Source organism: Balearica regulorum, chromosome 3 (genome assembly GCF_011004875.1).
Source record: "Balearica regulorum gibbericeps isolate bBalReg1 chromosome 3, bBalReg1.pri, whole genome shotgun sequence".
Taxonomy (NCBI): domain Eukaryota; kingdom Metazoa; phylum Chordata; class Aves; order Gruiformes; family Gruidae; genus Balearica; species Balearica regulorum.
The window spans coordinates 71,941,037-71,963,843 of record NC_046186.1 but is presented as its reverse complement, the minus strand read 5'-3'; the positions used below and the strand labels follow the sequence as shown (position 1 = coordinate 71,963,843).

At 39.5% G+C, this 22,807-nt stretch overlaps 1 protein-coding gene across 4 annotated transcripts; it reads right to left on the bottom strand.

Moving 5' to 3' along the window:
* Positions 1-859: 859 nt before the first annotated feature.
* On the bottom strand, positions 860-22,599 carry LATS1 (large tumor suppressor kinase 1). Of its 4 annotated transcripts, none has more exons than XM_075748430.1 (8): positions 22,366-22,599; positions 17,092-17,600; positions 12,240-12,375; positions 8,873-10,398; positions 4,076-4,658; positions 2,851-3,033; positions 2,491-2,597; positions 860-1,492 (listed from the first exon to the last, which is right to left on the bottom strand). In XM_075748430.1, exons 2-8 carry the CDS (start codon positions 17,440-17,442, stop codon positions 977-979), a joined length of 3,402 nt encoding a protein of 1,133 aa, XP_075604545.1. In that variant the 5' UTR covers positions 17,443-17,600; positions 22,366-22,599; the 3' UTR covers positions 860-976. The 4 variants fall into 4 exon arrangements, with proteins under 4 accessions (XP_075604545.1, XP_075604543.1, XP_075604544.1 ...); XM_075748428.1 differs by having other exon boundaries at positions 12,225-12,375; positions 22,366-22,567; XM_075748429.1 differs by having other exon boundaries at positions 8,873-10,401; positions 22,366-22,565.
* Between the last annotated feature and the right edge of the window lie 208 nt (positions 22,600-22,807).

The window sequence follows — 22,807 nt, the reverse complement described above, 5'->3', positions numbered from 1 at the left end:
AACATATAATAAAGAAGCTGTTCTAAAACTTATTTTTCAACCTAAAAATTCCAACTAAAGCAGAACTGTGCACACTTTACAGTTTGGTTGTAGTCAGACAATTAACCTAGAGTTCAGAAAGTGTTTTTCCTAAAGCTCTTTGCCTAACTATTTGAGAACTGACGACAGGAGACAATAAAGTTGTTTCTGAGTAAGCAGTCCTTCTGCTTGGAGAGTACCGCTCACATGCTACAGCATTACTAATGTCAAATTCAATTACTATTTAATAAAATACTAATCCTAATGCTTTATCACTTTACTGTCACACTGTAGCCAAGACTGGCACTTTCTTGTTCCAAAGCTGAGAACTATGTCACTACCACAGCAGCTGGAAACATTTCACCAGATAGATGGCTCAGTTTCTCCAACACTGTGAATAATTAGGCTAAATACAGTGAGAAGTGAGAGTACAGCAGCCTTTTTTTTTTTTCCTCCTCTTCAGAAATGTATCAGAGAGTTTTATTAGTGTAAAGTAGGTTTTATATTTGGTCACTGCAAGGAAAAACTGTCATTAAAAATTCTGAAACAGAGATTTGTTTTCTAAAATTACTCAGTATATGTACAAATAGATACCAGGCATCATCTTAGGGAGAAAAAAAAAAAAATCATCACTATTTCCTCTTTTGAGTACTTAGAGTACAGAGAACCAATAATAAAATTCAAGTGACTTTTTTTTTTTTCCACCTAGCATCAAATCTCTTCTAAATTAAACAACAATATTGGAATAAATTAATATTTGAGAAGGATTTCCCTGTATTCTGGGGAAACAAAATGTACAGAGAAGGAAACAGAAGACATAATTTTCTTAGTGTTTTTAAAGAAAAAAAAAAGCGTGCATGTATTTACCCTAGCAATCTTCTCTCAATTCTCTTAGGAGATTTTTCAAAAATTGCAACTGCAAAATAAGTTTATTTAGTTTTTAATTTTTATTCCTCTACTAAACATAAACCAGGTCACGATTTTTAACTCCTCTACCTGCCTGTTCATCATCATCATCGTCATCTGACTGCTGTTCTGAGTTTTGGGAACTACCATACTCATACTCAATGGGCTTTGGATTGTTGTATGGGTAGCCATTGTCATCAAAAAACCTTCGGAAGGTGAATTCATAAAAAGCATGTTCAGGATGTTTTCCATTTTTGTACCACCCATTAAGCGTATCATTTCTATTCCCTTCCTTATCATCATCACTCCACAATTTATCTGGATCAACTGGATCAAAGTTTGACGTGTCTGTAGGATGAGCAATTTTGGGAATGTAGAAAGCAGACTGCCGCCGTAGATCGCTTGAAAAATCAATTGTTTTAAAAAATGGATGGGCTTTTATTTCATCAGCACCATTTTTGCCTAAACGATCTTCTGGCCCTCGGCAGAGTTTAATAATAAGGTCGGAGGCCTCTGGAGTCAATTTAGCTTGAGGTGGAATATGAAGTGCAGTTTGCCAGTTGATAACCTTTAAAGCAAAAAGAGGTGTTATTCTATTTACAATTTCATAAAAAGGAAAAAAACCCCAGTAAAAATTAAAACAACAAAACAAAAACCCCAAACAGCCACAAAGCAATCATTCAACACGTCTAAGTGTTTTCACATTAGAGAGGGGAAAACGTGAAGCTGCTCTTTCAGAAACACAAGGAATATTTTGTCTGGAAATCTGGCAAAATCCAAGTAAAGTTTATTCACGTTCCAAATCTAGAGTCTGGCACAGAATACCCCTGCTATATAAACCAACAAAGATACCATAAAATCCAGGACCTGGACCCTAAGATTAGGCACATGGCTTACAATCTTAAAAAGAAGGTGAGGCAAATGAATTTTATTTGACGCACTGGAAAGACTGATAGATTTAAAGTTTAAAAAAAAATAATTTGAGCCAACGAAGATTTTGCAAACTGAATGCAGTTTTGCAAAAACGGCACCTGCAGAAGACTGCCCTGGTGGTTTCTCTGAAATGGTTGAGGCTCAGGAAGGAAAGGTCCAGCGGTTCTGAGCCACCAGTAACCCTGAGCAGCCACGGCCATCTGCTGCTCCTCCACCTTTGCATCCTGAGCACCTACAGATACATCACCAAAGGAAAACCTCTGCAGGTGAGCGCACACCGAAGCCAAGTAGTGGGAAAAGAACACCCAGATGCTGGAAGAGGAGAAGAAAAGAAAGTCAAAATAATAACTGAACAGGGGCAAGAAGTGAAAGGGAACAGCTGAGATCTGAAATGTGATTTTTAGTTGGCACGTTTACTGCATGACCAGATAAAAGACATCAACGTGATCCTTGAAGACCCTTTACAAATTATGTGCACTGCCACAGTAATGTAAAGTTTAAAATCTTGTTAGTTTGTAACATTCTTGGATAGGCACTACTCTCAAAAGTCACCTTTAATTCCATTACAAATTAGAAAGACTATGTAAATTTCAAGCCTTTCTTAGACTGTTAATACCAGACTTTTAAAGTTACCTTCATTTGTGTTTCCAGTGGTGTTTGTGCCAGGAACGGAGGCTGCCCCACTAACATTTCAAAGAGAATTACTCCAACACTCCACCAGTCACACAACTGCGTGTAACCTGAAATGAAGTTAAAACAGAAGTAGTCAAAGCCTTAGAAATACAAGAGGAAAATTATAATAAGAATAAAAAAGGTTCACAAGAGAATTATATTCAATACTTGTTTAAGACTTCCATATTAACATATTTATTCCATATTTATTTTTTGTCAAAATATTACATACTTGGGAAAAGTAGCACTGTAAGAAAGGTGAAGCAAGCTACCTGAGTATCAATTACTTTGCTGTGAGATTACAGTACAAAAATGCATTACCTGTTCGTAACAATACTTCTGGCGCAATATAATTGGGCGTGCCGACAAGAGAATGGGCCAGACAGCGCTGATGCTGACGTGCAGCCCTACGTTCAAGTGGCTTCAGCCGATCTCCACACCTGCAATTTGCCGGGTCACCCCACTCATTGCTGAAATCCATACTGTCTTGACGTGCGTGATCACCTATAATCAAGTGAGAAAGATGCCAAAATTGAGGAAGATTACTTTAGAACTTAACTAGTACAAAATTTTCTTTATCTGTAAACATTTCTTGTGGTAAGGTAAAATCTGTTTCAAGTTCAACGCTCAATTTGAGAGCTAAAAAGGTCATCAACATCAGGATTTTGACTTTTTGCTTATGGTATAAAATGCCAACTTTTGAGGACACTGTTTTTTTTAAGTTGATACTTTCTCATAATTATCTCAACAATTAAGTTTGAACTTTTCTCAGTTTTGCCTTACCATAACCACATTAGGGGGTACAGGGTATATATTGTACTTGCTCTTACATAAACAGAAAACACCCAATATTTAAACCATCAAAAATACAATCAGATTTTAGATCTTCAACTTCTCTCCAGAGACTGTGTAACAGTCTGGCCTAAGATACATGATATTTTAATAAAACAAGTCAAAAGTACTTTAAAAGCTGGTTTTGAAGGTATGTTCTTATTTTTGAAAATTAAAAATAGGTTATTAGAAAATTTGTATTTTATCACTCTCAGAACTGTGAAAATTTTTTTGCTCTACCTTTTTTTAGCTGTTGTTTTAAGTAATCAAGTAGGATTTTTAAAAGATTTCCTTCCTTGGAAATCAATAGGTTATACTAAAAGGAAGTACATGAGACACTCAAAACTTGGTGCAAGGTTTTCAAGAACAATTAACTTTAAAACATCAGTCCTATCTTCTAAACAGAGTTAGGGCTGTTGTCTACATAATTATCTTGCCACCGTGGTGATTTTCTCTCCAAATTTCAGAAGCCGCTAATGGGACAAACTTACAGCAGCATAGCTCGTTGCTTCTCCCTCAAGGAATCAATGCTCACACTTACAAACTCACTCTAACTAAACATTGCTTTCTATAATGAGTGGTGTGCAGACATACTGTTAGATACGTTATTATTCATAAAGGAAACAGCATTGTCATCTTTCTACTCGTTATTTAATTCCTTGCAAAGAATGACACGTCAACAAAATAACAAAGAAACCTTTCATATTTCTCTTACCGCTCTGGTAGTATTTTGAGTCGTGGGTCCATCGAAAACCTGTACAGAGCCCAAAGTCAGTCAATTTAATATGACCATCGCGGTCTATCAAGATATTATCAGGTTTGATATCTCTGTGGATGAAGCCCATTTTATGAACACTTTCAACTGCGCAGGTCAGTTCTGCTGTGTAGAACCGTGCCAGATTTTCTGGAAATACACCCATTCTAATTAGGAGACTCATCATATCACCTCCTGGAATGTAGTCCATTACAAAGTACAAATTGTCCTTATCTTGGAATGAATAGTACAGCCGAACCACCCACTCATTATCAGCTTCTGCAAGGATATCCCGCTCAGCTTTAACATGAGCAACTTGATTTCTAAGCAACACATCTTTTTTCCTCAGAGTTTTTGTTGCATATAAAGCATTAGTATCCACTTTTCTTGCTAGGCAAACTTCTCCAAATGCACCAACTCCCAGAGTTTTAATTTTTACAAACATCGACTTGTCCATTTTAGCTCTTCTTAGCCGAATATAATTAGACTCTTTCTGGCACAACATTTTCCTCATTTGATCTCGGGCTTCTGGTGACAATCCAACCTGTGCAAACAGAATTAAATCTGAAGAGTGAACAGTACTCTCAATTCTTGCTGATCTTACAATTACAAGGCTTAGGCAAAGCAAACCAAATACTTATATACCGCATGGGAAATAATACTTTAAGGGGTTTTGTTTTCCTTTTTTTTTTTTTGTTTTTAATTCACACATTAGGATTCTATGAAAGCATAAGAGTGATACCAAACAAAACGTGATTACTTCCAACAGCAAAATGCATGAGATGCCATGCACCAGAAGGTTCTTGAGAAGGGAATATGTTCTCAAGGAGAGAAAGGGTAATTTACAAACTGCTGATAAAAACCACTGCAAATAATACTCATCTGAGTAACAGTGTGCATCAACTGCTTCCCTGATTCTCTTTGCAGAGCTAAAGGAAGCCAAGACATGCCTAGGAGCAGTAAGTCGCTGAGGGCTAACTAAGGAGCTGCAGTGGGAAAGGCTTCCACTCTTTAGACTAGCTAGAGCACAAGTCACTAAACTTCTTGACCATGACAGTAGAATTTCAGTTGCGGGAGGGAGCATGCAACTCTCTGATGCTTTCCGGCCTATATACACAAACCAGATCCACATGGCACCGTTTCCTCCTGTTCACCCACACCAAGCACGTGCCTCTGCCACAAGCCAAGACCTGATCTTCCCTGTTACCACATAACCCACCTCTTTCTAACAGAACTTCAGTCACACCCTCTCTACCGCTCTCCACTCTGCATACCAACAAGTTGAGCAGAGCAATTTCTTTGAAGCGGCTCGCCCCTCCCTGTGGTATCAGTTCTTGGCTCCCATCTGCGTACATATCCCTATCTTGAATGAACATCCCTGGTGTTCTGCCCAACACCACTAACATTCTGACACCTGAAACACTCACAGGCCACATGTAACTCCTCACCTACAGCGTGGAAACTCTTATCACAAGAACCACACTGAGCATTCTTATCGTATTCCAACCTGGGTTCCTCTTAGTGTACTTTTGCTGGCTTCAATTCCTTTCAAGTGCCATTCAATTCCAAGGCCATCTTTCTTGGCAAATTTTAGGCCCTGGAATCACAATAACCCTTCTTTTTGGTTTTAATGTGAACAGAATTTTTCTTCATTTTTTTATACTCTTTGCTCTGTGACACAACCCTGACAAAGCTTTACATTAATTCCTACTTTTTTTTTTGTCAGCATTTTCAAAATCTTACATGTTCTCTTTTTCATAGCATCTCAATTATTTTATCTGCCTGCCTGGCTTGAAATCACCATCCTACAGCAATGACTTCCAAGTTCAACCTACAGTACATTTCATGGATATCATAAAATTGACCATGGCCAAATTGAATCCCTGCAAACATCACCACAGTTACTCAAGCACTATTCTAGAAGTTTTCAATTTCTTATTGTCACATCTTATCGATTCTTGATACCAAAATCTTGATACCACCTCCTTAATGTTTCAAATGCTTAAGATACTGTCTGCATAACAGCAGTCAGGACCATAATCAGGACTAGGTAACCACTAGTCTAGGCCTGTATAAACTGCACGTCAACAGATGACTCCTATTTTGCCTAACTTACAAAACTTGAAACAAAATAAAATAGATGTGACTGAGAAAAAAGGCGAGATAAAAGATTAGATATCATTCAGTAACTTAAAAAGGCTTTCAGGATACTGTATGTCACCTATTAAAGAAAATACTGTTAGAACACGGAAAATTTCTTACAGGCATCATAACAAAAATGGATCCAAAGGAGATGCAATTAGGAAGATGCATACAAAATGCTTGTCTACCCAAACAAACTTCACAAGGAGTATCAACTCAGTAAGATTTAAATGGGAAAGGCTGTCTCAAATTTGAGACAAATTTTTTTGTCTACATCAGACAGGCAGTAGCTAGGACTGAGTAGCAGTCATTCAAGACTGGATGTGGGAAACAAGTTCAACTCCCTACTCTGCATCAAGAAATTGTCTTTCTCAACAAGTTACTGCAGGAATACCCAGGCACTGTCTTCCAGAACAGAAACATCTCGAGTTTTCTGTGAATGAACATGCTTAAGGCACACGTCAATGCAGGAGGAGGGATTTTTGAAGATTAACAACTGTCAAGAAGACATTTGAAGACCTGATTACCATACGTAATGAGCTAGTTTCCCTTTTTCCTTCTCATGAAGACACAAAACATACGTCATTATTGTGAGATTCCCCTCCTATATGCTGATGAAAAAAAAGAGAGGTCTGCTGCAGCATAATACCCATTTTCCACCCTTCAGCCTGTAATTAAACATCCCAGTTTTAAATCTAGTATACATAAGTTGCATTCAATATAAGAAAAGACATTTACTAGGCTCCTTTAAATGCACAAGAAAAATATCAAGAAGTTTTATCAGTGCTTTCATATAAGTAATACTTATGCTTGCAATACTATGGAACACAACACAGTAGGAAGGGAAGTTTGCAAATCAACATTAATTATAATCTTACATTTAAGTACTCAAAAATAGTCAAAACAAATTCATGCTTAATTTTGATGCAGGATTGCATGCAAAGCCCTCTAAAAAGGGATCATGCTATTCTTAATAAATACTGTTGCTCCAAAATCTTACTTGTCTACACAGGGATGAAGGCTACAGAGTTCAGGAAAGCTTCCCACACCTTAACAGTCTAAATCAGCTGTTAGTGGAAGTGAAAAGGAAAGAGAGAAGACTAAGAATAAAGATCTAGAAAGAGTTCCAGGAAGAAATCTTGCTAGCATTTACATATATTGTGATTAAGCAAACACTTGTAAAACACTACAGCTTACAGTAAGAATTTTCAAAGAGTAAGAAAACATGGATTTAAAAACCAGCACTTCAAGAAAGTGGCATAAGCCAAATACATTCGTTCATAGAATAAATTAAAAGGTACATCATACTTATGTCAAATTTTCAACAATTGTTAAGAAGCAATACATCTCCAATTTCCATTTCTGCATATCTTAATTTCACTACTTCTCACTACTTTCTTTGTATACATCAGCTCCAGTTTTCACTGTTTTTATTTAGTTTAGTAGAACACTGAAATCCCAGAAACACACCGACTTCATGTAGGCACAAAGAAGTTGATTGTACATATTTTTAATCATAGAATGGTTTGGGTTGGAAGGGACCTCAAAGATCATCTAGTTCCAACCCCCCTGCCACAGACAGGGACACCCTCCACTAGACCACGTTGCCCAAAGCCCCATCCAACCTGGCCTTGAACACTGCCAGGGATGGGGCATCCACAACCTCTCTGGGCAACCTGTTCCAGTGCCTCACCACCCTAACAGTGAAGAATTTCTTCCTTATATCTAATCTAAATCTCCCTTCCTTCAGCTTAAAGCCATTACCCCTTGTCCTGTCACTACACTCCCTAATAAACAGTCCCTCTCCATCTTTCCTGTAGGCCCCTTCAGGTACTGGAAGGCTGCTGTAAGGTCTCCCTGGAGCCTTCTCTTCTCCAGGCTGAACAAGTCCAACTCTCTCAGCCTGTCCTCATAGGAGAGGTGCTCCAGCCCTTTGATCAACTTCATGGCCCTTTGTTGATGTCTGTTTTTTGTTATTCCATTCAATTACCCCTTGTTTAAACAGATACTCTTCAGCCTGGATTATAAAATACTTCGGCAAAAGGCACCATGTCTCTTTCAATCTAAAAATTGAACTTTTAAATATTGGGATTGTTTTATGTGAACTTAAACTCTATCACTGCTGGAAACATACAGCAGAACATAAATTTATCGCTGTTTGGGTGACTATACAAACACACTAAGCAGCCTGCCACTTCTCCCTGCAGTGTTTATTATTAAAAAAATAAAAATATTAAAAATCATTAAAATATTGCATATAACTCAAAAATCAGGATTAAATAGAACCCATAACAAAGAGCTATGAGCCATGTAGTTAAATCCCAATTCATGCAACAATGATTTTGCTTCTGCTGCCTTATCATAGATCAGCCAAATGAACTACATTCAGACAGGCAAAAATCTTATTAATTTCTAAGACGACAGTGAAGTACGTAAACAAAGCAATGAAGAATTTGCCATGTCTTAAACACAGTCTAAAAATAGACTTCAATACCACGATATACCACAATGTTCTATTTATCTGTACTATTTAAACATTCTACAATTAATACATATTTCTTAAAATTAATACGGGAACAGTTCTAGCCATAGATTTAGAAAGAAGAAAGAGTTTACCCTCATCATTTCATTCTCTAGTTGTTTTTTCCGATGCAAACGCTGCTGATGTGACTTGAGTATATTCTCCACGTGCTGCTCCATGAAGAATTTAAAGGCCTGAGGGGAATAGCTTTGAATGCGAGACTCTCTTCTTTCTTCATCTTTCTTGTTTTTTCTAACAGGAACAGGTGATGTTGTAATTTGTTTCTTTTCTTTGTCTGTTGAATCAACACATTCATAATTCTTTTCATTTTCATCTTCCTTGGATAAAATAGGTGGTTCCTCCTTATTGAGCTTGGGTCCTGTCTCATACAGATTGACAGAGGGATTCTGGTGTAACAAGTGTTTTGGGTAAGGTGGTGGGGGACCCTGGTAATTTGGAGCCTCTGCAACAGAAGACATAACTGCCATGTTTGCAGATGGACTCTCAGAAAAGGGAATGGTCTGAACGGTTTGCACTGGTTGTGGCATCCAGGAAGGGTGAGTGGGTGCTAAGGCAGTCTGTAGCTCTGGTTTTAACACACGCATACTTTTCACTGGCTGCTGAATAGGGGCTGGCGTTATAGCTGTTACTGTTGTAGCTGAAGGCTGAGAGCTGCTAGAATGACTCTGCCTACTTCCGTGATGGTTGTTGAAAGAATTTGACCGTACGGGAACATTGGGTTGCCATGTAGGCACGTCATGCCCGTTGCCAGGTGATGCCTGTGGTTGCACAGGGGAAGGCTGTGACCAGGATGCAGGTATTCCAGCTACATTTGTATTATAAAGTTCCATGTTGTGACTATTTCTATTTGGCACCATCATTGCCTGAGGAAGATTCCCATTGGTGTAAGCTGACGGAGGAGCAGATCCTCCTGCCTGCATCTGTAGTGCTGTGGGACTTTGCCTGTTAGTTGGATTCATGGGGTACGGGGGTGGCTGGCGACTCACTGAGTTCCCAGACACCACATTCTGGTGAACTATGAATTCTGTCTGACAATTGCCATTTTGCATTCCAGCTCTTCCTGAGGGAAAGCTAAATTTGCTGTTGGCAGAACTCTGCATGATTATCGGTTGCCTGCCAATGGGAACAGCGCTCATGCCTCTCTGACCCGGCGTGGAAGAACTTATGGGTGCAGGATTCATAGGTGGAGGTGGATAACCATCCTGCCATGCTCCCGGTGGCACCGGAGAAATACGGGAGATGACATATTCCATGTTTCCAGAGTAACGCTTTGTCTGAGAGTTGGGTTCCCAGGAAGGAGGTGGAGGAGTAGTTCCCCTTGGAGGAGGTGTTTGTCCTCGAGGAGGTGGAGGAGGAGGAGTGACACTCCTTATCTGTGGTAGAGGCGGGGGATTCACTCTCTGTCCGTTGCCGGGATGAGCCTGAGCAAATGCTGCAATGCCAGATCCAGATAACGGCCTTCCTACATCAGGCTGCGAGCTGGGACTTTCTGAGCGATAAACTACAGCATCTCCCAGGGAAGGGCCATGCCGCTGAGGAACCAAAGACTCCTTAGAACCCTTCCAGCTCTGCTTGCGGTTAACTGACTGCTGTACAGTCCCTGCTTTTACAAGAAGGAAACACAGCATTTATATTATTAGGAGTTATTTCTATTTACTGTTTCGAATATTTTGTTCTTCTGCATTAATTATTACAGAATTAGGACAGGAATTCTCTGACATAGCACAATTCACTGTACTTCACATGAAAAATTGATCTCTATCTAGTAATATGTAACATGTTTTGGTAATATGCTCAGTACACAGTATAAGAGCAAAAAAGTGCAACGAAACTATATTAACAGAGGTTTTAGAAATCACTTTTCTGAGGATGCATTTTGCTTCAATTACAGATGCAATTTTTAACTAAAAAAATTGCAATGTGGAAAATTATTAGGCACACTATGTGTTTTAATTATGCATAAAGCAACTCTCAGAAGAGACATTCAGTACAAATGCAGAAAAGTGACAGCACAGAAAAATGTTTATTCATGCTGCTCTTCCTTCCAATTTAACACTTATAAAACACTTAGTGTTCTTAAAACAAAATTTAACTGAATGCTGTAAAATCAAACAGCCTGCTTACACCCTTGTATGCATGCAGTTCATCCAAACTTCTTACATTCCTTGATGTGAAATCTGATTATTTTAATTATGTCTTTATGAGTAGAAGTGTTGTATAGAGGCAAGTATTAAAACTGTATGAAAGTAAAACTTAGAGCCAAACTCTGTATTTACTTCAGAGATGATATTCTGCATCATATAAGCAAAATAATATGCAAGGAACTGATAGTGCATGCAGTCTTATTGTGCTTTTTACAATGTTATTACTGAGATACTTGTAAACACATACAGTACTGTAACTGCTGAAAGTCACTATCCAGTAAAACAATGTGTTAGTTACTGTATCTTTGCGAGTAACAATCATGGCTAAATGGTGGCATTTAGACAGCAGCTTCACATAAGCACCAACTAAGCCTGCTTCACAGACTAAATGAAAATAATGCTGAACTTTACTACTTTTGACAGTATAATTTTTTCTCATACCTATACATTCAATTTCAAATGTAACTTTACAGTGCTAGCAGCTCAGGACTCAACTTTAGTCAAATAAAAAGTGCTGTATTTCTGCTGCACTTGAAAGTTACCATTTGTTTAGGTGCATGCTACTAAAAGAAAAGCATCAAGATGTATTAAAAATGTGCTTCCATGTGTTAAGAGAGCAATAATAGCAAGCGGCAAAATTCTGACTCTTGCTACTAAAGCATCATCTAACATCTATAAAAACATTAAGTCTGCCTTGAAAACCATAGGAAGAAAATCTGGAACCAAGCAGAAAATTAAGCAGAGAAAGGGATCTTGAAACAGGGCATCCTAAAATACAAATATTGTAGCCATATGATATATATATAAAAAAATAAATATATATATAGACACACATATATATGCACAAAAATACGCATACATATTGCTGCTGCGCGGGAAAGTGTGTGAAGAGACAAAAAATTAAAATAAGAATTCAGTGCTCACCACTGACTTCTAAATGGCACCTGGCACCGAGAACAAAATATGGGCATCACATCACACCAATGAGGGACAAAAATTACTAAAATGAGATCTGAATGCCATTCCTTATATAAAACACTTATATACAATACTAAACCCACGCAGTTTAAAAAGAAACATTTAAGAAATTCATGTCAAACGCACCTATCTTTCAGAAAAATTACATTATATACTTTACATGCTATTTTGAAAAGCAAAAAACCTGTATCTCAACACCTTCACTGTTCCACTGTGAGCACATGAAGGAGGAATTTACTATTTTATATTTTTCACTGATAAGAATACACTGAGTGAGCTACTGAGTTACCATGGATACACCTACCTGGTGGTTTCATACCTGCGTTTACTGGTCTCGCTGCTGCTGCAACCATCTGTTCCCGACGAGGATCCTGGTAGCTCATTTTACTTATAAATTCGATGGCAGCTTCTATACTACGGTTGTTAGTTTGTCTAAGAGCTTGTATCACCATATCCTAAAGAGAAAATTATATACAAAAAATAATTTACAAGAAAATGGCTGAAATACCATAAGTCATGGTTATTTAGCCAAATATCCTCCAGCAATTTTACCAAAGTATATAACTGATTTCTCTCAATCGATTTAAAACTGATTTTAAAATGTTTTCTCCACAACAGATCCTCCAAAACACCAATACAGTCTGGATCTTTGGGGGAAAAAAAAAAACAACACAGAAGCACCGTAGTTTGATGTAAATTGTGTGTCATCTTGTTATTCATACAAACTGTTTGGTTAGATAAGCATTTATTACTGATAGGCACTACCCAGGTAACAGCTAGTTACATGACGACCATCCAACCTAAGTTATTCTATGAAAGATACCCTAATGTGAAATTCAGAACTTTGGTTTTTGCTCATTTTCCTTCAACTCAGCATGACTTTTTGTCAAATAATATCCATTGGCTTCTTCCTAAGAATTCTTCCTGATGAAGACAACGTTACTGGCAGAAATCCTATTATTTTTGTGGTAGATTTAGCCTCTGTGTTCTTAGAGATCCAAAACCAAGTTTTGAGCTGATGGCCAATCCCAGCTCTGTCAATGGAAAGTCTATTATGGACCAGTGGTTTTTCCACCGACTTGAATGAGATCAAGGTCCAGCAACAGAGGCAGAATTCCAGAGATAAGGTTAAAAGTCAGGCACTGCTCTCCCACTTACATTGAATGGGATTTGTGCAGCTGACTCAACAAGTTTGAAACAAATCCACAGCATAACTCCCTATAATTAAGCACACTGTCTTCAGTGATTTGTTATGGCCATACTTTGTCATACTGAAGCAATCATTTCAGTTCATGTTACGTTTGAACAGGTTACCTATGTATGACAGCGTTCACCTTCTACTAAGGTTAATGGGACATCAAAGAGGGCTCAGAGGGGAAGTAGTCAGTATCAATTTCAAATTCAAACCCACATTTATACCTTCATCATGCCTGTGTACATTTTTAACACTACAAACATACAAAATTACATACAGCCTTCGGAAACAATCATTAAATGCAGTGAACAAAGCAGAACCTTTTAAAATAAAAAAATACATATGATAAGGTTTTGTTGCAATCTTTACAAACGAGCTGACATTGTCGGAAAAAGCAGATACAACTTTTGATCTCATAGCTCCTTCACGAGACAGTTATGTCTGCAACACATCTACTATTATAGCCAACACTGATCTGTTGTAAAGTACATTTTCAGCACCAGTATGCTGTTTGATCACTGTGTAAACAGAAAGTCAAGTTGTCCACAGTATTTAATTTCCAATTTGAATACACTTTTATAGGACCCATCATTCATTTCTACGTATCGACTTTAATTTTTTTAATTATTTTTAATAATTTTTTTCTTAATCAATTTCAAAACCAAATTTACTGTCTTTTTAGTCAAGTAATTCTACAATATAGAAACCTAAATCTACAAGTTCACATCACCAAGCCATAGAGACACACAGAATCTCAAAGCACAGAGTTGGCAATATTTTCAGAAATTAAATCTAGTTCCCTCTCCGCTAACCACAGGACTTGAGTAAGAGTCAAAGGATCTCTCTCCCCTCTAGCTGAAGAACAAAAAACTTGGTCACCTATGTGACATGAAGTATTCAATGTCTTGAAGATTATCACCTTACACTGAACACATGAGGACTGAACTTGAATCTTAATAAACCAGAGAGATTTCCTGTAAGCTTTTTAGGATTTTTTTTTTTTAAAAAACACACAATGAACTGCATTCTCCCATAATTACTCTACATATGTATTACTGTTTATTTATATACCATTATATACATATATATACATACACTCCCCTCTGATACTGATAGGTATCTACCTATCTGTTCAGCTTTAACCTTTAATATTACCTACTACTTGAGGGGTGGGGGGAATAACTGGAATGTTTGTGACATTCAATATATTTTTTTAAAAAGTAAAAAATAAATTCATTATGTTTCCAAACTTCCAAGTGGTAACTGAGTTACCAAGTGGCACAATATGGCAGAGAGACAAATGTATAGTTACTTTAAATCCATTTTCAACACCTTAATGAAATCTCATTAAAAGCTGAGATGAGGAAACACTGCTTATATAGATAGGTCCAAATCAGAGTAAATTAAAAACAAAAAAAATGGACTTGGTACCTAGTAGTTCTAGTTAAGTCTATACTATAGACATATTAGGTGGGTTAGTCTCTACAGAAAGCCAGTAATGCATCTGAGATTGTGAAATTAAGAAGTTCTGTACATAATCTGCTAAATTACAAACATGCCTAATGGCAGTCAGGAACAGTCCAGACCAGCCACTTACAGCTGGCCAACAAACTCCAGCTACAATCCACTCCATAGAACAATCCCAGCCCAAAATACATTCTCATTTCATTCCTACTTGCTGTCTCAAATACCCCCCACCAAAAAAAATGTTTTCCTACTTCAGCTGCATCTGTTCCCAGTGGTGTTCATGGGCCAATGCCATATGGACTATTGTGGCAACACAACTGTGGGTTAACACATGGCAGAAACGGCTTACAATGGCACTGTGCCTGAAAAAAGGTCCATATAATCACAAGCGCCCTGGGAATTCTCAGTTGTATCCAAGAACAAAAGGTAGGAGCAGAAGGCTTCAAGATACAAAGGATCCAACAAAAATACCAACTTAAGATACCCTCCTAGTTTATTATCCATCCACACAGCATTCTTCAGTTTGCAAAAATGACTGCAGATTCAATCTGTAAAAATGGATCTGAGAACTGATCTACTTAAAAAAAAAAAAAACCCAAACTACAAAAAAAACCCCACCACAAAACCCAACCTCAGCAACAAACCACAGAACAGGAACTAATTATCACAAAATCTTCTATGATTATAAAATCCTCCCATTCTTACAGAAAACACAGCCTGGACTGTGTATCTGAGCAAGCGAAAGGAACATGAAAAACCACTATCAGCACCTGACACTGGGTCATTGTTGAGGACAAGCCAGCTGACAGTTTTGGAGAAGCAGATCTCTCTGTAAATACCAAAGCATCACAGCCAGCAGAACTCGTGAGCTAGTCACCACTGCAAGCAGTGCACTCCTGTAAAGGCAATCCCTGTTGTGGTGCTGTGCCTTTTTCCTTTGGAAAGATGAGTGGTTTGCTAGCTTCTTTTTTTAAAAAAAAAACAACTTGCTTTTGTACTTAGGTTTACAAAGGCAGCATGAAAACAGGTGTAATTTACTTTGATGTGCAAGTCCCAGTAAAAACACAGCAGCTTTAAGTGCATTCATTTTTTATTCCTGGAAATCACATTTCAGACTCCTTTCACTTATTAAAATGAACAAATGAAAGAAGTTTAGTCAATAATTTAAAAAAATAATTGAACAATTATTTAGTTCCCTGTTCTTATAATGAAAATAGCAGCAGAATAGTTACTTATGTCCAACATTTTCAAGAGACTTGACATTTTTGTCTTGAGAATACACCTCAGAGACAACACCCTACAACTGGTTTTCTAAGGTACCTTGTTATTTTATCTGTATCTGACAAAGTGCGTAAAGTAAGGTGTCCTGGTTTCAGCTGAGAGGGTTCATTTTCTTCACAGCAGCTAGTATGGGGCTATGCTTTGGATTTGTGCTGGAAACAGTGTTGATAATATAGAGATGTTTTTGTTCTATGGACCTGTTGTTGAGCAGTGCTTACACAGAGCCAAGGCCTTTTCTGCTTCTCGCACCACCTTGCCAGCAGGACGGCTGGGGGTGCACAAGGAGTTGGGAGGGGACATAGACAGTACAGGTGACCCAAACTGACCAAAGGGATATTCCATACCATGTGACATCATGCTCAGCATAAAAGGGGGGCTAGCTGGGGAGGGGCGGCAGCAGCTCCAGGATGTGTGGCTCAGGGACAGTCCGGTTTCAGGACAGGTCTGAGCGTGCGGTCTGAGTTGTACGGGCCTTGGGTGAGAAACTGCATTGTGTATAACCAGTTTCGTATACTCTGTTAAGTACTGTTTTATTTTGTTTTGTCTTCCCCTCTCCCTTTGCTATCCTAGTAAACTGTCCTTATACCAACCCACCAGGTCTTGCCTTTTCCTTCCCATTCTCCCCCCCATCCCACTGAGGGGGGGGGGGGGGGAAGGAGGGCAGGGGGTGTGAGTGAGTGGCTGCAGTGTGCTCAGCTGCCGGCTGGGGCTAAACCACGACATAAGGATAGCCAAATTTCTGTCTCCACAAGTTTGAGTTTCTATTAGCCAAAGATGTAAAAAGCTCATTAAAATTAATTTCTGAAATATTTGTTACTGCCTTTCAATTTAGAATGGCCATGTTTTACCAACATATTTTAATTGAGCATAATGCAAAGTTCTGTTGAGTATCAGAGGCAAAATCCATGTTGTAGAGAGCCCAGTTCTCTCTGCCTAAAATTATATATATAATTAAAATAATCTACCCCTACCACATAAGAACAAACTGCACAAGATACTTACAAAAGAAAACAAAACCAAAAGCCAAGCCTCTCTAAATTCTTCTATTTCTCTTCTTCATCTCTCACTATTGCCAGTTTCATGTCCTAATTAGAAACCTACCAGATTTTGAAGAAGCTATTTTGCTTATCATACACTGTTCAAACATTCCATGAACAACAACCCCTTCAACAGGCACTAATTGTTTATAGTTAGCAGAACACCAAATCTTGAAAATAGAACATTTCACCTCATCAAAGCCAGCAGCTTGTAAGTCTTGCAGCATTTGTCGATTAACTTCTGATGTTCCTTTGACAGCTGAGGTCGTTTCATTTGCAAAAGGCAGAAGTGAGTTTCTAATCTCCTGCAAAACTTTATGATACGTTACAAATTTGGGGGGATTTCGGCCTTGTCTATGATCTTCAGACAACATTTTGCCCATGCTGTGATCAGCTTTAGCAGCATCTGAGGGTTTAGGTAAATTCCTGAGGCTCTCTCTTATTTCCTGTAGCATCTGCTGGCTGCTGCCAGTATAGTTACTGGCAGGAAAAGTCTTAGGCCTCATTTGTCTATAACCTTCTGGCTTCTCACTTCTCTTCATGAAAACATGTATATATGCAACCTCCACCAAGGACTCGCACACACCAAAATTCAAGGAAGACTGGCTGGTATTTTCAGAACTTGTGAAAGCAGCGGCTCTTCACTGTGAAACCATGGTTCCTGTAGCCCTGGAGTTTGTCACAACCCAAACCAGCTATGCTGTTAACAAAACAAAAAAATCTCTATTATACATACAGCAGTGAAAAAGTTCACAATGCAGCATTGGTGGCAGCACAGCGTTCCCGTGCAGCACTGCCTTCACAGTTATTAAAGGCATGCTAAGCAACTCCTTCAGGCAATCTTTACTCAACATCAATTATAAACTGTGTTGGGCTTCTAACAGTCTGTTAACAAAAAATGTTTCAGGTGCTCAAGTTGGAACAGTCCTGAATCACAAAGGATGTGGACAAAGCTTTGCAGAGCAAAGATGAAGTGCTCTGTGTGCTACCCCATCACTGCTTCTTTGCCTTCCCTCTCTGCTGGGTGCTGTCTCCATTTGTCACCCACATTCTCTCCATCAACACTCGTACAGCTGAAGGTGCCAACCCCACTACCCAGTTAGCTAGGATACGGACCAAATCCCCTAGCTGTTCAACAATTATGACATCAAGTTCCATAAACAGATGGAAGTGAGAATTACAAAGTACACCAGTGAGAGTATATAATTACCATGATTTTATCCATTCTTTAGCAGTCACATATGTAAAAAGTAAACACTTGCCTAGCTCATCACACGCAACACTCTGATTTCTTGTACCATCTGCCATTTAATCCTGTTTAAGGGTTTGGTTTTCTAAGGCTGTCACAGTCTCTTAGCTTGAGTCTCCTTCAACCAGTCTTTGTCAATATTTAAGTAACTTTAAAATTTATTTTACATAAGGGGAGATGAGAGCAGGGGGAAAAAGAAAACAAAGAAAATTGAATCAAACTACTGTAAAATTGTTTAATAACTCAAACATCAAATTCACTGAGAGCTTAGCTGTGATATTTGGTAGGGGAAACAGAACTTTCTGCCAAAAATAAATAAATAGTGTTTGCATTTTGAAGAAGCTGACTCACGAGGGAAAGAACCCTGTGTCTGCAGTGAACTAAAATCTCTGCATTCGCACTGTGCGCTCGTTAGTACTGTAACTGGCAAGGTAAAGGATAGAGCAACTAAGGTGAAACACTGAAGAAGTTACAGAGCATTTGCCTCTCTAGAGTATCATGAAATACAACTTTTGCAGTCTCTACTGCTCCACAGAGGCAGATCAGTTACTAGGATAGCACAAGATACAAGAATTACATATTTTGGCACTCTATTCTTCACAGGCAACTAGAAGAATGGTAAAGCTTGACTCACACTGTTCCTTTACTAAAATCCAATGTCCAACAGTAGCAGTACTGACATGTTCTAATTTTCGTGTTTCCATTTCTCAAACTGTTAAAAATTTGCATTCCTAGTTTTCTGAAGGATTATTTTTGAAGATTCAGATGTCTGGAAGCATCTTTTGCCTCTTAAAGTAGTAGTGTATAGATAAGTGTTCCTCATCTTTGACATGAATTAAACAGGTGTCTAAGTTTTACACAGTCTACACAGAAGTAACTCCTTCTTCATCCAGGGTTCAATTCTACAATATTTGCACTGTCATAAACCAATTAATAATTCAGTGATTGAGGAAGAACACAACAAGAAATTAACAGGAAAAAGAACCCTCTAATACACATGCAAATTACATGAATTAAATACACATGCTAACTATATAGGAATAAAACCTGAAAGCTTGAAGTAAATCATAAATAAGGATTGTGAAGAGAAACCCAAGGGATATCCACTTAACCACATTCTCTTTGGAGAACCACTTAATTTCTCTAATGGAACTATGTAAATTTTAGGTGCTATAACTGCATACACAAGCTTTCTTTGCCCTATGACAGGTTTGAAACATTAAATAAATGTAATTCGGTAGCTATAATAAAGCTTTCTCCTGCAGTCTGGTAGCATACTTCAGTGCTCACTGAATAAGATCATCAGACATGTAAGTGAATTTTAATACTAAACAGTGAAGTTTTGCTCAAAGCATTGAGAAATCTAGATTCAGCAGAAAGTACATGATGAAAGCAACTAAAGTGAAATTACATTTTGGCCATTTTCAAAATAATTTTCAAAACATGCCATATTTCAGACCACATTGAAAATACTTTGTTAAAAACACTTTTCCCAAAGAAAAGGAAGTAACTATATTTAGATGATTTTACTAGAATTTAGTTTTGCTATGGATGTTCCTTTTCCTTCCAAGAGACCTGCTTCAAAAAAACACAGGTGTTGGATACCAAAGTGTGAGGATATATCCTAATAGCACATGAAAAAACCCACCATCTCCAGAAAAGTGAAACCTCTAGCATAAACTCATCCCAAAACATAGGACAACAAGGCTAAGTATCTTAGAGGGTTAGTAATCTAGATGACTTGTTCAAATTCAGACAAAATTAGGAGTAATGACTCCATTGGCAGGATAATCCACGTAGAACAGCTGGTATTGATCTCGTGTCACACAGATACCAATGGCAGAAGGAAAACATGTCCATACACGAGTTATGCCTTTTAATACGTTCCAAAGGCTTGGAATTCAGCAGAAAACAGTTGTTTTGCACCTATGTATTTTACAGTAATTTCATCTCGTATTTCAATATTCACTTTATGGTTATACCACAAGTAGCTGAGATAAAGAAATTTAACACCCCTAAGAGAAATCAAGGTTAAATTAACAGGACACTTAAATCCTAAATTAAGAGACTTAGAGTCTACCACCTAGAGGGAAGAAAAAAAAAAATCAGCTTGTGCTCCAATTTCTTCAGGTGCAAAACTGAGATAATTTTATTTCTTTCTAAAGTGCTTTGAGAACTTTAAGACAAGGGATGCTCAAAGTGTTTGATAGCTATTATTTTGCTGGCAACTGCAGCATAACAGGATATGGACTAAGTAGTCTTGGAAAATAAAGCTGCACTTTCACATATTTTTTTTTAGCAGAAGCAGAACTTCACCAGTGTAAACCAGCCAGGCCACTTATCTCCCACCACTTACTAGTGACAGCATAATTGTTTGTAAGGCCACACAAAGTGAATCAAGCTGAGGAACTTACCCAGATAAATAGTAACTTTTTTTTTTAGTGGGTTGTTTCTTTTGGCAGCAGTGATGGGTAAAAAAGTAGCTTGATGTGCATGTGAAACTACAGTCTTAATTGCTGAGAAACCAAATTAAATTGGTCCTCTAGTTTAATGAGGTACAAGAAAGCAAGTATTACTGCAGCTTACCTTGCTTTACGTATGAACCTCAAAATTCAGAGGTCATCTCCTCTTACAGACACTTGCACACATTTTCAAGCAAGAAAGATTTGACTGCTCAGTAAGAAACCTATCTCAATTTTGTACTTCTAAGTAGCAAACACTAACTGTATCCAAGAGAACTGTTATCTACTCCCCCTTGTAGTTTTGTGTCATTAAATGAAAATGATAGACCTGTTTGTTAATGCAGATGTTTCCGCTGATGAAGTCCTCCACTTCCCTAAAGGAGTTAAACCAATACTTTTTCATTTCTTTTCAAAACAGGACAAACTGTAAGGAAAAAAAAAACAAAAACCAAACCACCTTGTCTTTTCACAGTATACACATGAAATACTGGACTTAAAAATAGGCATTTGAATCAAAACACAGAATGGTTGCATGTAACCATCAATGACTTCCAAGTTTTTCCAAGGAAAAAATACACAGCTTTGTAATAGATCTGTAACGTTTCTGATCTCCAAAAATTTTGAGCATACTTTTAAGTACTCATATTTCCAATTAAGTATTGAACGCCACATATTAATCTACTTTGGTTCCCTCGTGTACCTATTCTAATAACTCACTTTATCCATAATAACACCACTTTATTAGTAGAGAAAAAAATAATCAAGAATTTGTGAAACATAAAATTAAGTTTGTAGGCACTTTGTTCAACACAAGGAAGCTGTTCTTCAGATAACATGTCATTGAGCTGTAAAGCAATTTGCCAAAGGATGTATTTCCAATGCTCAAAATTTCCACAGGATGAGGAAAAAACAGGATCCTGAAATTAGTAAATAAACACAACTACATACAGTCAGTGAAAACTGAGCTAGAAATGACCAGAGGCTAGCTGCACACTGGGAACATTGTGCATTTGCTCTGCTTGTTTCCATTCTTACGCTCTGTTATCTCCTTTAACAACATACAGCCTTTCTTCGGTACAAATGTGCTCTTAGTAATTCTCGGTACCAGTAGTAGTAACTTCCAGCACACGCAAAAGAGATCTTTATGGCCAGCAGCAGGGCTGTCACTGAGGACCAAAGTGTAAGCTGCGTTGGCACAGGCAGGTACCAAGGTAATTCCTTCAGCACGGCAGGACCCAGCCTTTCGAGGACCACCCAGACCAGGAGGGTCTCGGCGCCGGGAGGAGCGCTGGGCATACGGCAACCACGAGGGTCCCGGCTCCGTCCCACAGCACGGGGACACCTGCGCTTCTGTCGCCCGCTCAGCCCCAGGCCGCCACTCGAACTCCGTCTTGCGCAGCGCCGGTCCGCCCGCACCGCCGGTTCTCCCCGCGCAAGCCGGCGGGACGAGCGCGGCCAACACCGCCGGCGGCAGCACGAGGGCCGAACCGGCCGCGCCGGGGGAGCGGGTGGCGCGGGCCCCGCCGCCCTTCCCGAGGAGCCGTTCCCCGGCGAGCGAGAAGCCGCCTTCAGAGGCACCCGCTCCCGGATGGACGAAAAGAGCCCAGGACACCTTGGATCGGCCGTGCCGAGAGCGCTCGTTATGGCCCCCGCGCTGCCGCCGCGCCTCAGCCGCCCGCCCCCAACCCGCGGCCGCTCCCCAGACCCGCCGCCGCCGCCGCCCCCCCTCCGCCACCGCGGCACAGCGGATCTACCTGCGGCGAGAAGGCGGCGGCGGCAGCAGCGCCCCGGGCCCGGGCGTGGACGCACGGAGCTCGGCCCCGCCCGCACGGCCCTCCGCGATGCCGGCAGCGGCTCCTCGGTCCCTCCGCCAGCGCCTGCTGCCGCCGCCACAGGCCTCTCAGTTCGGCGCCGCCATTTTGTCGGTGTCTCCGCTGCGGAGGGCTTCCCGGATATGGGCCACTCCCGGCCTGCCTTGCGCGCCCGGCGCTCCCCCCGCAGCCCCGACCCGGATGGACTGCGGCGGCCGCCGGCCGCCCCTGCCCCGGGGGAGGGGGGGAAAGCTCTGGCGGCCTCCCCCTGTCTCGGGTACGGCAGCGCGCTGCTGGCCTGAGCAAGCCTGCTCGGGGGGAACCACCAAAAAAAAAACACCAAAAAAACCCTCCCTCTCCGCTGCCAGGCTTCAGGCACCGCTTT